This window comes from Camelus dromedarius, chromosome 5 (assembly GCF_036321535.1).
Source record: "Camelus dromedarius isolate mCamDro1 chromosome 5, mCamDro1.pat, whole genome shotgun sequence".
NCBI lineage: Eukaryota > Metazoa > Chordata > Mammalia > Artiodactyla > Camelidae > Camelus > Camelus dromedarius.
Genome location: NC_087440.1, coordinates 9,625,579 through 9,641,948, shown reverse-complemented (window position 1 = coordinate 9,641,948; position 16,370 = coordinate 9,625,579). Strand labels below are relative to the sequence as shown.

The 16,370-nt window shown below is 39.5% G+C and overlaps 1 protein-coding gene and 1 long non-coding RNA gene across 5 annotated transcripts in view; one reads left to right on the top strand and one right to left on the bottom strand.

Annotated features, from left to right (window-relative positions):
* Positions 1 to 16,370, top strand: part of MYZAP (myocardial zonula adherens protein) — a 90,296-nt gene that overhangs the window by 66,241 nt on the left and 7,685 nt on the right. For all 3 annotated transcript variants that reach the window (XR_010380841.1, XM_064485562.1, XM_010979566.3), the window contains exons 11-12: positions 314 to 397; positions 4,630 to 4,730. Coding sequence is in view for 2 of the 3 variants with exons in the window: in XM_064485562.1 (XP_064341632.1) it covers positions 314 to 397; positions 4,630 to 4,730 (185 nt within the window). In the remaining variant the exon portion in view is untranslated. The remainder of the gene's footprint in view (positions 1 to 313; positions 398 to 4,629; positions 4,731 to 16,370) is intronic.
* LOC135321271 (uncharacterized) overlaps positions 2,432 to 16,370 on the bottom strand; it is a 35,455-nt gene continuing 21,516 nt past the window's right edge. The window contains exons 2-3 of one of the 2 annotated variants that reach the window (XR_010380843.1): positions 4,997 to 5,099; positions 2,432 to 3,634 (exon numbers count right to left, since the gene is read on the bottom strand). This is a non-coding gene — a long non-coding RNA (uncharacterized LOC135321271). The remainder of the gene's footprint in view (positions 3,635 to 4,996; positions 5,100 to 16,370) is intronic. The other variant, XR_010380844.1, reaches the window with a different exon arrangement.

The window sequence follows — 16,370 nt, the reverse complement described above, 5'->3', positions numbered from 1 at the left end:
ATGCCTGAAATGGAGTTAAGCCTGCATTTCCCGAAGCACAAGCACCTGTGGGAGGTCACTGAGGGCCACAGGGCAGAATCGAGGCAGAAAGGTTAGGCTGGCAAGCCGGGTGAGACGTGCCCTCCACAGCCACGTCTGGTGTCCCACGCGTACCTGCGCACAGAGTCCCCCCTCATGGTAATGCTGTTCCCCCAAACACGAAAGAACCAGATGTGTAGTTTCTGTTTGAATGAAAACCAAAGGCACCACCTCTCCCTGTTGATTAAGTGTGCAGGTCTACATTTTTGATTAACAGTTTCCAATTTCTTTCTAGATCGAGTCACTCAAGAAGGTGGTGCAGCAGAAGCAGCTCCTCATATTGCAGCTTTTAGAAAAGATATCTTTCTTAGAAGGAGAGGTAAGAAGCTGTGTTTCTTTAAGATGGTGTCTTCCCTACCATTAAATTTTATGTTGCAGAGCCTACCCACCGACACTTAATTAAAAATACGGCTATTTCCTGGCCTTATAAAATTGATTGAAGGTTAACTGCCAACACTGAAAATGAGGTTCTGACAGCTAGTTTTTCTTTCCCATCTGACTCTCCTCATTCCCACTAGCTGCTCACCTCTGCTTCTTTGCTTGCATTTTTCACGCTCAGGAATTTTCTCAGCAAGTCTGATAAGCTGCTGATGAATGCTGCAAAGCCCCACGTTTGTGTTGGGCTCTACAATTGGCCAAATATTTTCACAGACATTCCTCACACAGTTCTCTCCACCACTTTAAGAAAGCAAGACAAGGATTCTTCTTTCTGTATTAACAAATTAAAAAAAAGTCACAGAGAAGGCAGATGGCTTTTCTCAAGATCACCCAACTTCCTGCCAGAGCCAGGCTGAGATGGGCTGACCCCTCATCCGGTGCTCTTCTGTGACATTGAGTCAGCGTGTTCTAGAGGTGACGGAATGTCACCTGAGACTTTCAAGATATTTAGTATTCTTGGCTTTCTGAAAGGCATTTTTGGGATTTTGTTTAGGTTCCAGGGAAGGGAATTCTGGCGCTGGAAGAACCTTGAGAGCTTAGGCCTTAACCGAAGGGGAAGCTGTCTGTTGTCTCTGAAGGCTCTTTATTAAGAACTTGGCTTAGCTTTTTCCTTTTCAGCCTCTGAATTTCTCCTTGTGTTTCCCTCCCCATTGCAGTCTCTCTTCAGTGAGTCAGTCCAGGAGAGAGTGATGAAGTAAGGAGACAGAAGACAAGTTATTAAGCTCCTAGTGTGTGCTGGGTGCTGTTAATTACTTTCAGTATCTTTCGTAGAACATAGAGGTAAAGAGTGAGTCACACTTGCCCAGGGCTGAACTTTAGATCTGCTTCTTATTGGCTGGTGGACACGCATTACAGTTAGAAATCGAGGAGGATGCCTGCGCCTACATGCGTGTGTCTGTGCAGTGAGGGTGCGCTGACAGAGCCTGGCAGGAGCTAAGCACGTGATCATTTTCTCACTTCATTAAGAGGGAGGGATGTCATACGAGCTAGAGTGTTTCCTCCATTTTACAGCTGGAGAAACTGAGGTTTGGGAGTGTTAAGGAACCTGCCCAAGGTGACAGTTAGAAATGGGTTGGCCTGAGCTCTTAAGCATCATGTTTGTAGGGGTGGCGAGCAAGGTCTTTGTTTACTTTGTTTTGGGGGCACTGGCTATAAAAGTCATAAGCAGAAGTCCCTAGTGGCCCATGGGGACCTGCAGCAGACTCAGAGCCCAATGGAGGGGGAGGGGAGGAGCTATACCCAGAAGAGAGATGTCCTGTTATATAAGGTCTTTCCCCCTTCCCCCATTCTATACAGGGAACTCATTTCTACATCATCTGTGTCTCTATCTTTTACATACATCTCTTATAGACAGTATAGGCTTTTTTATACATTCTGATACTCTGACTTATATTGGAGTGTACAGCCTATTACTGATAAGCTTGCTTTTAGGTCTGCCATTTTATTATGTCTTGTCTATTGGTACCTCTGGCTTGTTTTGTTTATTTTGTTCCCCTCTCTTGGTTTCTTTTAGAATTCCATTTCAGTGTATCTACTGGCATTTGCTGTGTCTTTCTGTAATGTTTTAATGGTTGCTCTAAGTATTACAATATACATCACAGTCCACTTAGACATAAGATTGTACCACTTCATGTAAAATGTGGAAGTCTTACAATAAGGTCCATTTACCCCTCCCCTGGCTATTCTATATACATTATAAACCCACAGCACAGTGTTATAATTTGTTTTAACAATCATGTCTTTAAAAGAAATTAAGAGAAAACAATCATCTTTCATATTTACTCACATATTTATTTCTGATGTTCTTCATTCATTCCTGATAATCTGAGTTTCTTTCCGTTTTCATCTCTTTGGCCTGAAATTTTACTTAGCATTTTGCGTAGTGCAGGCGAGATGGGGATAAATTCACTTAGTGTTCCTTATTTGAAAGTAAAGCCTTTATTTCATCTTTATTATTGAACTACACAGGTCTAGGTTGATCGTTTCTTTTAGTACTCACTGTCTTCTGCCTTTTGTAGTTTTTTCTATTTTTACTGAAGTATAGTCAATATCTGGTGTACAGCACAATGCTTCAGTCATATAGTAACATACATATATTCCTTTTCATATTCTTTTTCATTTAGGTTACTGTAAGATTGAACATAGTTCCCTGTGCTCTATACAACATGTATCAGTATCTGCAAATCTCTAACTCCCAGTTTATCCCTTCCCACCCTCCTCCCTCCCTGGTAACCGTAAGTTTGTTTTCTATGTCTGAGTCTGTTCATTTGAGTTATTTTTTTAGATTCCACATGTAAGTGGTACCATATATTTGTCTTTCTCTAACTTACTTCACTTAGAATGATGATCTCCAGGTCCATCCATGTTTCTGCAAATGACATAGGAATACTACTCAGCCATAAAAAGAAAAAACAATGGGATTGTATTTTTAAGAGTATAAGTGTTTTGTATCTGTGCTTCAGTGGCAAGCTGATGTGAACAGAGTTCCTCTGGAAAAGAACCAAAGAATGGGGGCCACCAGTCCACTATTCACTGTAAACCAACTGGGGCATATTTACTAACCTTGTCTTTTCTGCCCCCTAACTATAGGTACTTGACCCAGGATTTTATGACATCCTCATTATTAAAGTCTACACTGAGAAAAGGATAAAATGGTGGGATGGCTGGAGCTTGTTAATGGGCAGGCCTCTTTTGCCTTTCTCTGCCCTTGTGAGTAGAGTCCACATATTGCTGGGAAGCTGTGTGTAAGTGCTCACGACGCCCTGGCAGTGAGCCAGCACCGATCTCCCAAACTGAGCATCAGGTGATTGATAGGCGCAGAGCCCATAAGTCTGTCAGGGCTTGTCGGCTGCTCAGGAATCTGGAACGCATTCTCTTCCTTTACGCCGTTTCCCATTGGTCAGCAGGCATTCCCAGACCCTCACATCCTGCAGACCATGAGTCTGTAGCAGAGCTGCTGCTCTGCACCTTGGTATCCTGCATTCAGGGCAGGTGCTCCCGAGCTGTATACCCATGTTCTTTCTTACAGAACAAATGAGCTTCTGTTTCCAGAGAACTTTTCAGCTTGTATCTGTGACCTAGTACTTATCTTAGAACAGTGTCTGAGCTTCAGCACCTACTTAAAAAGAAGAGACAAATGTTTTAATTTTTTTTCCAGTTATGCAAGTAAAATGTACTTTTAAAAGCACTTACAGTAAATCTTGTATCTCCTACATGCCATGCTCTGAAGGTACAGCCAGGAAGATAATTAATGGTCACTGCCTCATGAAAATTTCATCTAGCATTACCGAAAATATACAGAAGAACTTTAAAAAAAAAAAAATCCAAAAGTCTCAATACACAGAGATAACCGCTGGATGAATTTTTTAAAATGTGTTTTTGTCCTTTAGATTTTGTGTACCAGTACTTCATCTGTTTTCATTTCAATATTATCCTCAATTCCCTTGCTCCTTTGTCCTTCATTTCCCCCATGGGGCAAATTTCCAATTCCTGAGCATCTAATCATCAGCCTATGTAATGTTTGGCTCTGACCTGGGGAAAGAAAACTGTGTAGCATGCTCATTTTAATCCCAAGGAGCTTGTTCTACTTTATATGTTTGAGATGCTGAATTTTCCACACCTATGAAATACTAATTATTAAGTTATAGAGGTATTTCCCACTAAATTAAATTAATAGATTTACTCATTTTATAGTTTAATGAGGGAGTATTAAAACATTAGTTGTACCTTATTTATAATTGAAAAAAAGTGATAAATATCTAAATGCCATCAATAAGAGACTAGTTAAGTAAGTAATGTGCATCCATACAATGGAATGCTATAAACCCATTAAAATATTTTGTTGACATGGAAAGAGTCGCAGCAAATAATGGCACAGAGTAGGGTATCTTGTTTGTTTCCATTTAGGTAAAATTGAATACATATGTATGTCCATGCACAGAATGCTATCTGTAAGGATGCTGTCTACATATTCCCTTGATTCATATTGCATAAGACGTGCTTAATAAATACTTTGTATGATACAATTTATACGTATTATCTGGATTTTCCCCTATGACATAGACATCTATCACGTATTTGCTTTACTAAAAGTGCCTTTTTCCTCATTGCTAGAATAATGAACTACAGAGCAAGCTGGACTATTTAATAGAAACCCAGGCCAAGACTGAAGTGGAAACCAGAGAGATTGGAGTGGGCTGTGACCTTCTACCCAGGTATTTAGGAATTTCCTATTTTTCTGACTCAAATTCCCCTTTGACTTAAGAAAATACTTTCCTGGGCTGTTATTACCAGAGTTGCATTCTTTCTATCAAAAAATATTTCTGTGAAGAGAAGTAGTGGCTGCTGAGGGGTCTGCTGATTTCTGTGGGGCAGGGAGCTTGTGTGTGGGGGGAGGGTGGTGAAGCCACTTCAGAGAGAGACTGGCCCTACCAGTGAGTGTATGCATTTGGTCCTGCATTTATTCATTCAACAAACTTACCTGTTGGGTACCTTCCCTGTGCCAGATTGGGTTCCTGCTGCAGAGTACAGTCTGCAGGGGAAGACAGGTTAAGTAGACAGGCATTTTCATCTGTGGGAGGAACCTGTGAGATGCTTTAGTTACAAAGAGGAGAGGGAGTCTAAATCTTGAACAAAATTGGTTCCCCAGTACTGTAACAGTTGTTATCATACAGTGGACCACATTCATCAATGATCTGCTTTAGCCATGAGCCGATAAACAATAACTATAACCTGTTTCATTCATTAGCTCAGAAATGCAAGGGAACTGACCCGTTTGTTGTTAAGCTGTTTGTTCCACAAGCCCAGCCCCTGGGCCTCTCCTGACTCAGGTTAGAGCCTGTGACCCGGTAACCAACCTACCCTCTCTAGGTGTGCAAACCGAGCTTGCCCAAAGAGGACAGAAAACAAGTTTATAACACAGACACTGATGGTATGTAGTTTATGATTTAGGGAACCACAATCACAAAGTGCCTTGTATAGTGTGTGTAGGAGAGTGTATTCTTGTGTGATCAGGAGCGTTAGTAGGGCAGAATGGCCTTGAATGGTTACATGGGTGGGAAACAGGGAGGAGGGGATCGCCAAGGAGGGATGTAGAATCCCTGGATCTGGTCCTCATAGTCAGCAGCAGCAGGATGTGTTCAGGCTGGACTCTCTTTGCTGGGGCCTCAGTTTCCCAGTCTGTTAAATGGGTGATTTGACTATGTGACTTCTGAGGTCTAACCAGCTCAAACATTGTCTAACAGTGTCCCATTTCATTCATTACTGATGTTGGCTTTTTTGTCCATTAAAACGAGCCACTTGCCATTCTCTTAAGTTTTACCAAAAGCAGCATTAAAGTCTTTCTTCGACATTGTTCTCCTTTACGCTGCTCACTTTCTGGTGAAAACAAGGCAGTTTTATCATTCTGCTATAATTAGCAGGAAATGTTGAAAAAAGAAGGGAAAAGAATATGTAAATAGACTCCAGGTCTCATCAATTCAGGGGACAAAGTACTTGATAAAAATAAGACCTAAAAGAATGATCACGTTCAGGGACTCCTTTTAAAAGATTTAAAAAGAAAAAAAAGGAAAACTGGCCAAACTTTATTTTTCAAGAACCAAGTGGCTTAGTCCCCTTTAATTGCCCACATAATAAATCTTGTTTGGTTAAGACAGGTACAAAACTATGTCTGAAACCAATAAATTGTTTGTTTTCTAATTCCCACATTTTGGCTTAAAACAAGGTTTTCAATTTTTATGCTGAAGGAGAGCCTGAAGCAAACTTTTATGGCGAAGTTATGAAACCACAAAGCGGTTTTCATAATGGAAGTGCTGACAGACCCTTAACTTATGGCCACAGTGAACTTGGAAGCCACTTCAGTATCTAAAAGCAGCTTTTCCATAAACGTAACATTTGGTTTCCCCCAGGATCCATCTTAGCACTTTAACTACCTGGGTCAATCAGCAGAGGAAATGAAAACTACGTATCCACATTTCCGAAAAGGCAGAGTAATGTTTCATTCGTTTCCGCACAAATATTTATTAGATGCCTACTATGCGAAGGACGCCGTGCACGCCTGGGTGGCGAGAGGGAATTGAGGGCCGTGCGCCACCTGGGCTTCTAGGAACCGCGTGCTCTGTGCTGGGGCTCTGGGAGAGGCACCGGGGGTGAGGAGGCAAGGAGCTGGGGACCCTCCCTGCCAAAAACAAACAACCCGAGAAACTCAGCTTTTAGTGTACTTTATATGACAGATGCCAAGTAAGATTTTGCTTGAATAAAGAACTCTGTGGTCAAAATCAAATTGGAACCTCCTGGTCTAGTTTTATCTCCATGTTTTGTAGACAGCAAAATTGAGGCCCAGAGAGAGAAGGTGATTCACTAACAGCCACACAGCCAGGATTGGAACCATGCCTTTGGAGTCCTAGCGTGATACATTTGTAGTTTTAAAATGCTCAACAGATGAAAGGTCTTCTGTAAATAGAAAAGAAGCAAGAATCTATAGAAAAGGGAAAATAACACAATTGGAAATGTGATAACTACAATCAACAGTAAAAGAATCAACATGAAGATGTAAAAGAGGGCATCAAAATCATAAAATGTGGGAGAGGGGACCAAGGAAATGTAGATTTTTTGTTCTTTTTAGGATGTGTTTGAGCCTATATTACTAGCAGTCTAAAGCAAGTAGATACAGTAATGGGTTAAAATACTTGAAAACCAGGGTAACCATGAATTAAAAACAGAATAAGGTCAGAAAAGCCAAAAAGAAAAAAAAAAAGCAGCATAATACAAAGGAAAATCATTAAACCACAAAAGGAAAAACAGAAAAGGAAACGAAGAAATACAACAACAACTGGGAAGCAAGATTTAAAATGGCAATAAACACATCTATCAGTAATTACTGTAAATGTCAATGGATTAAATGCTCCAATCAAAAGACAGAATGGCAGACTGGATAAAAAAAACAAAAGCCTACAATTCACTGCCTCCAAGTGACTCACTTGAGGGCAAAGGACACTAGGCTGAAAGTGAGGGGATGGAAAGAGACTGCATGCAAATGGAAATAACAAAGTGTGGGTACCAGCACTCTTACCAGATGAAACAGACTTTCAAAGGTCATAAAGATAAAGGACATTTTGTATTGATCCTTTTATCATTATATAAAGAAAATATTATACTCGTTAACATATATGCACCTAATACAGGAGCACCTAAATACATAAAACAAATACTAACAGACATAGAGGGAGAGACTGATGGGAGTACAGTAATAAGAGGAAACTAACACCCCACTTACATCACTGGACAGCTTTTCCAGGCAGAAAATCAATAAGGCAACAGAGATCCTAAATGACCACAATAGAACAGTCACACTTAATTCGTAGTTTCAGGACATTACATCCAAAAAATCCAGAACGTATACATTCTTTTCAAGTGCACATGGAACATTCTCTAGGATAGTCTACATACTCAGACACAAAACAAGCCTCAACAAATTTAAGAGGATAGAAGTTATCTGAAGCATCTTTTCTGACCACTATGTCATGAAACTAGAAGTCAACCACAGAAAGAGAAATGAGAAAAAATGATTGCAAGACTAAACAACATGCTACTGGAAAAAAAAAAAAACCAAACAGTGGGCAATGATGAAATCTAAAGGAAGGGAAATTAAAAAATCCCTTGAGAGAAATTACATTGAAAACACAACCACACAAAATCTACAGGGTGTAGCATATAAGAGGGAAATTCATGGTGATACAGGCTTCCTCAAAAATTAAGAAAAATCTCAAATAACCTAACCTACCACCTATAAGAATTAGAGAAGAACAAACAAAACGTAAAGTCAGCAGAAGGAAAGAAAGAAACCAAGAGCTGTTTTTTTGAAAGAGTAAACAAAATCTACAATCCTCTCAGCAGGCTCACCAAGAAGAGAAAGGACTCAAAATAAATGACAGAGGAAAAATGACAGCCAATACCACAGAAATACAAAAAAACATTAAAGAACTCTATGAACAATTATATGCCAACAAATTGGACAAGTTTCTAGAAACACACAGCCCACTAAAATTGAATCAACAGGAAATAGATAATTTGAACAGACTGATCACTAGAAGTGAAACAAAATCAGTAATAAACTCCCTGCAAACGAAAGTCCAGGAACAGATGGCTTCACTGGGGAATTCTACCAAACATACAAAGATCTTATACCAGTCCTTCTCAAACTATTCCAAAAGACTGAAGAGGAAGGAACACTCCCAAACTCCTATGAAGCCACCATCACTCTGATATCAAAACCAAAGACACTATCAAAAAGGAAAATTGTGGGCCAATAACTTTGATGAATATAGATGTAAAAATTCTCAACAAAAATATTAGCAAACTGTATCCAACAACACATACAAAAGATCATACGCTGTTATCAAGCTGAATTCATCCCAGGGACACAAGGATGGTTGAACATAAGCAAATCCATCAATGTAATATACCACATCAACAAAAAGGGCAAAAACCACATGATCATCTCAACAGATGTAGAAAAAGCATTTGATAAAATTCAACATCCATTCATGATAAAAACTCTTACCAAAGTGGGTATAGAGGGAACATATCTCAACATAGTAAAAGCTATTTATGACAAACCCACAGCCAGCATAACACTCAATGGTGAAAAGTTGAAAACCTTCCCCCTAAAATTCAGAAGACAAGGATTCCCACTCTCACCACTTCTGTTCAACATAATATTGGAAGTCCTAGCCATAGGAATCAGCAAGAAAAAGAAATAAACAGGATCCAAATTGGAAGAGAAGAGGTAAAACTGTCACTATACACAAATGACATAATACTTTATATAGAAAACCCTAAAGACTCCACACAAAAACTGCTAAAGCTGATAAATGAATTCAGCAAGGTAGCAGGATACAAGATTAACATACAGAAATCTGTTGCATTTCCTTACAGTAGGTGAAATATCAGAGAAGTTAAAAAAATACAATCCTTTTTAAAATTGCATTAAAAAAAATACTTAGGAATAAACCTGATCAAGGAGGTGAAAGTCTTATACATGGAAAAATATAAAACAAAGATTAACAAAATTAGAGATGATTTAAAGAAATGGAAAGATGTCCCATGCTCTTAGATTACAAGAATTAATACTGTTAAATTGCTATACCACCCAAAGCAACCTACAGATTTAATGTAATCCAAATCAAATTACTGAGGACATTTTTCACAGAACTAGAACAACTAATCCCAAAATCTATATGGAACCACAAAAATCCCAGAATTGCCAGAGCAATACTGAAGAAAATGAAGGTGGAGGTGTAACCCTCCCATACTTCAGACAATACTATATACTGTAGATAGTATTACAAAGCTATAGTAATTAAAACCACATGGATTAGCACAGAAACAGACATACGGATCAACGGAACAAAACAGAGAGCCCCAAAATAAACCCACACACCTACAGTCAATTACTCTTCGACAAAGGAGGCAAGAATATACAGTGGAGAAAAGACAGTCTCTTCAGCAAGAGTTGTTGGGAAAGCTGGACAGCCACATGTAAATCAGTGAAGTTAGAACACTCCCTCACACCAAACACAAAAATAAGCTCAAAATGGCTTGAAGACTTAAACGTAAGACAGGACACCATAAACCTCATAGAAGAGAATGTAGTCAAAACATTCTCTGATATAAATTGTAGCAATGTTCTCCTAGGGTAGCCTTCCCAGGCAATAGAAATAAAAGCAAAAATAAACAAATAGAACCTAATTATATTTATAAGCTTTTGCACAGCAAAGGAAAACATAAACAAAATATAAAGACAATCTATGGATTGGGAGAAATTATTTGGAAACAATGTGACTGACAAGGGCTTAACTTCAGAATATACAAACAGTCTATACAATTTAGTAACAAAAAAACCACCCAATCAAAAAATGAGAAGACCTAAAGAAATAGTTCTTCAATGAAGATATATAAATGGCCAAAAGGCACATGAAAAGATGCTCAATATTGCTAATTATCAGAGAAATGCAAATCAAAACTACAGTGAAGTGTCACCTCACACTAGTCAGAATGGCCATCATTCAAAAGTCCACAAATGATAAATGCTAGAGAGGGTGTGGAGAAAAGGGAACCCTTCTACACTTTTGGTGGGAGTGTAGTTTGGTGCAGCCATTATGGAGAACAGTATGGCAATCCCTTAAAAAAACTCAAAACAGACTTACCGTATGATCCAGCAATCCCACTCCTGGACATGTATCTGGAGAAAGCTAATTCAAAAAGATACATGCACCCCAGTGTTCATAGAAGCACCATTTACAATAAGCAAGACACGGAAGCAACCTAAATGTCCACTGACAGATGACTGGATAAAGAAGATGGATGGATGGGGGGATGGGTGTGCGTGTGTGTGTGTGTGTGTGTGTGTGTGTGTGTGTTACTACACAGCCATTTGCAACAACATAGTATGGTAATCTCCAGGTCCATCTAAGTGAAGTAAGTCAGAGAAAGACAAATATATGATATCACTTATATGTGGAATCTAAAAAAAATGAACTTATTTACAAAACAGACTCGGAGAAAACCAACCTTTGGTTATCACAGGGGAAAGGGGGTAGAAGAGGGATAAACTGGGAGTTTGGGATCAGCAGATACAAACTACTATATACAGAATAGATAAACAGGGTCCTACTGTATACCACAGGGAAGTGTATTTGATAGGCTGTAATAACTTTTAATGAAAAAGAATCTGAAAGAACATCCCAAGATGGTAGAGTATCAGGACCAGGAGCTCGCCTCTCCTCACAGCTACAGCAAAACCACAACTGACTGCTAAACAACCATTGGAAAAAAAAAGACTGGAGCCTAGCGAACAAGATCTTCAACTGGAAACATAAAGAGGAAACTACAGCAGGACAGCAGGAGGGGCGTGCTCACAGTATAATTGGGCCCCGTGCCTCCTGGGTGGGTGACCCACAAGCTGCAGAGTAATTAAGTCACAGAGACGCACCCACAGGAGCAAGAGTTCTGAGCCCCACATCAGGCCCCCCACCCCACGGTTCCTACATTGGAAGGAGGAGACCCCAGGACATCTGGTTTCAAAGGCCAGTGGGGCTTATCTCCAGGAGCCCCACGGGAGTAAGGGAAACAGACTTCATTCTTTTGATAAGTGTACACAGAATCTTGCGTGCACCAGGTCCAAGGGCAGAGGCAGTAATTTCATAGGAACCTGGGCCAGACCTGCCTGCTTATTTTGGAAGGTCTCCTGGGGAGGTAGGGGAAGGCTTGGCTCACCCAGGGGACATAAAAGCTGGTAGTGCACATTCAGGGAGTGCTCATCTACCTGAGCTTTCCTGGAGGCTGACATCTTGATTGGATCATTAGCACCAAGACCTAGCCCCACCCAACAGCCTGTAGGGTTAAGGGCTGGGAAGCCTCAGGCCAAACAACATACAGGGTGGGAACAAAGCCCTACTCACCAGAGGTCCAGGCCAAGCCTCACCCAGCAGTGGGCAGGCTCCTCCTGCCAGGAACCCTGCACAAGCCTCTAGTCCCAGCCTCATCCACCAGGGGCAGATACCAGAAATAAGAAAACAGTCCCAAAGCCTGTGGAAGGAATCCACAAACCCAGGTGAGACTCTCCCCTGGGACCGGCTGGACCCTTGCCCTTGGGTGACAAGAGAGGAGTGTACTGCTGGGACGCATGAGACATCTCCCACAGAGGGACACTTCTCCAAGGTCAAGAAATGTAACCTACCTAAAAATACAAATAGAAAGAGAGAATATGACGCAGCACAGGAATGTCCCAGGCCAAGGGACAAGACAAAATCCCAGAAGAAGAAATAAGTGATGAGGAGACAAGCCATTTATCCGAGAGAGTTTGGAGTAATGATGGTGAAGATGTTCAGAGAACTGAAGAGAACTATAGTCACAGAGAGCGAAGTTTTTAGCAAAGAGATGGCAAATAAAAAGAACACCCAAACACAAGGGTGGTTCAACATACGTAAATCAATCAATGTGACACACCACATCAACAAGAAAAAGGACAAAAATCACATGATACATCTCAACAGATGCAGAAAAAGCATTTAATAAAATTCAACACCCATTTATGATAAAAACTCTTACCAAAGTGGGTATAGAGGGACCATATCAACATAATAAAAGCTATTTATGACAAACCTACAGCCAGCATAATGCTCAAGGGTGAAAGCTGCAAGCCTTCCCCAAAAACCTAGAACAAGACAAGAATGCCCACTCTCACCACTTCTATTCTATATAGTACTGGAAGTTCTAGCCATGGCAGTCAGCAAGAAAAAGAAATAAATGGGATCCAAATTGGAAGAGAAGAGGTAAAATTGTCATTATGTGTGGATAACATGATACTACATATAGAAACCCTAAAGGCTTCACACAAAAACTACCACAGCTAATAAAAGAATTCGGCAAGGTAGCAGGATACAAGATTAACATACAGGTATCAGTTGCATTTCTTTACACTAACAATGAAATATCAGAAAAGTAAAGAAATAATCCCTTTTAAAATTACATCCAAAATAATGAAATGCTTAGGAATAAATCTGACCAAGTAATTGAAAGACTATATGCAGAGAACAACAAAACACTGACTAAAGAAATTAAAGATGACTTAAAGAAATGAAAAGATATCCCATGTTCTTGGATTGCAAGAATTAATATTGTTAAAATGGCCATACTACCCAAAGCAATCTACAGATTTAATGTAATCCATATCAAATTACCCAGGACATTTTTCACAGAACTAAAACAAATAATCCTAAAATTTGTATGGAATCACAAAAGACCCAGAATTGCCAAAGCAATACTTAAGAAAAAGAATGAAGGTGGAGGCATAACCCTCCCAAACTTAAGACTACAGAGCTACGGTAATCAAGACAGCATGGTATGGGCATAAAAAGAGACGTATGGATCAATGGACCAGAACAGGGAGCCCAGATATAATCCCACAAACTTTTGGTCAATTAAACTTTGACAAAGGAGGCAAGAGCATACAATGGAGAAAAGACAGTCTCTTCAGCAAGTGGTGCTGGGAAAACTGGACAGCTGCATGTAAATTAGTGAAGTAAGAATGCTCCCTCAGACTATACACAAAAATAAACTCAAAATGCATTAGAGATTTAAACATCGGACAAGATATGATAAATCTCCTAGAAGAAAACAGGCAAAACCCTCTCTGATATAAATCATAGCAATGTTCTCCTAGGGCAGTCTCCCCAAGCAACAGAAATAAAAGCAAAAATAAACAAATGGGACCTAATTAAACTTATAAGCTTTTGCGCAGCAAAGGAAACCGTAAGCAAAACAAAAAGACAACCTACAGAATGGGAGAAAATATTTGCAAACGATGACTGACAAGGGCTTAATTTCCAGAATATATAAACAGCTCATACAGCTTAATAACAAAAAAAACAAACAACCCAGTCCAAAAATGGGCAGAAGACTGAAACAAACAATTCTCCACTGAAGACACACAAACTGCCAATAGGCACATGAAAAAATGCTCAATATCACTAATTATCACAAAAATGCAGATCAAAACAACCATGAGGTATCACCTTAAACCAGTCAGAATGGCCATCATTCAAAAGGCCACAAACAATAAATGCTGGAGAGGCTGTGGAGAAAAGGGAACCTTCCTACACTGCTGGTGGGAATGCAGTTTGGTGCAGCCATTGTGGAAAACAGTATAGAGATTCCTCAAAATTTTGACTAAAAACAGACTTACTATGTGATCCAGCAATCCCACTTCTGGGCATATATCCAGAGGGAACTCTAATTTGAAAAGATACATGCACCCCAATGTTCATAGCAGCACTATTTACAATAGCCAAGACATGGAAGCAACCTAAATGTTCATCAACAGATGACTGGATAAAGAAGTTGTGGTATATTCATACAATGGGATACTACTCAGCCATAAGAAATAATAAAATAATGCCATTTGCACGATGAAACCGACAAAGGCTTGATCTCCAGAATATATAAGCAGCTCATACGACTTAATAAGGAAAAAAACCCCACCCAATCCAAAAATGGGCAGAAGACCTAAACAAGCAATTCTCCAAGGAAGAAATACAAATGATCAATAGGCACATGAAAAAATGCTCAATATCACTAATTATCAGAGAAATGCAAATCAAAACTACAATGAGATATTACCTCACACCAGTCAGAATGGCCATCATTCAAAAGTCCACAAATGACAAATGCTGGAGAGGCTGTGGAGAAAAGGGACTCTACTTCTAAAATACACCTGCACCCCAATGTTCACAGCAGCACTATTTACAATAGCCAAGACATGGAAACAGCCTAAATGTCTATCGACAGATGACTGGATAAAGAAGATGTGGTTCAACGACAACATAATGCCATTTGCAGCAACATGGATGTCCCTGAAGAATGTCATTCTAAGTGAAGTAAGCCAGAAAGAAAAATACCATATGAGATTGCTCATACGTGGAATCTAAAAAAAAAACATAAATTCAGAACAGAAACAGACAGATTCATAGACATAGAATACAAACTTGTGGTTGCCAAGGGGGCGGGGGGTGGGAAGGGACAGACTGGGATTTCAAAATTTGTAGATACTGACAGGCATATGCCAAATAAACAAGATTATACTGTATAGCACAGGGAAATATATACAAGATCTTGTGGTAGCTCACAGAGAAAAAAAATGTGACAATGGATATATGTGTGTTCATGTATAACTGAAAAATCGTGCTCTACACTGGAATTTGACACAACATTGTAAAATGACTATAACTCAATTAAAAAAAAATAATAATGCCATTTGCAGCAACATAGATGGACCTTGGGACTGTCATTCTAAGTGAAGTAAGCCAGAAAGAGAAAGAAAAATACCATATGATATCACTTATTATGTGGAATCCAAAAAAAAAAAAAAAAAAAAAAGACAAATGAACTTATTTACAAAACAGAAACAGATTCACAAACATAGAAAACAAATTTATGGTTACCAGGGAGGGAAGGGGGTGTGAAGGTATAAATTGGGAGTTTGAAAATTACACCTCTTGGGGAGTGATGGAAATGTAGCTATCTTGATTGTGGCAGTGGTTTCATGGGTGTATAGATCCATCAAAATTTATCAAATTGAACATCTGAAATACGTGTAGTTTATTATACAGGACCCATACCACAATAAAGGTGTTAAAAGCATATTAAAAATCTGAAAAAGAATATATATATAATATATATAAATATATTTATTTATATATATAAATGTGTGTGTATATATATATATAAAACTGAATCACTATGCTATAGACCAGAAATTAACACTGTAAATTAACTATGCTTCAGTTTCTTTTAAAAACTCAAAAATCTGAAAATACAACTACTTTATAATCTAACAACGACAACAAGTGTGGTGGTTTGGAAACTAGACCTGGGTTTGGATCCTGGATCTGCCTCTTGCTACATCTACAGCTTTGGACAAACCCCTAAACTCTTTGAACCTGTTTTCCTCGCCTAGAATGAGAAGATTTTGAAACTAATTCTCCCTAAACTTGCTGAGATGATTAAGTGAGATACAGGACAGGCATAGCATGCCCAGAGTAGAGACCACATTTTCTTTCTGTGGGTGCTGCCCGCACTCTCCTCGTTACCTAAGCTCACTGTACCGCAGTCACATTTGAGCCATGAACTGCTTTGCTCCTGGACTCACTCAGTCGTACAGAGCTGGCTTTTTCCTTCATGACTTGCTTCATGCCTTTCCGCTCCCACCGCACCAGCTACGTGAGACCAGTGCTCTCTGTCTAATTTACTCAGTGCCACCCCTCTGCCTTCAGTTCCTCCTCCGCACAGTCTTCCTC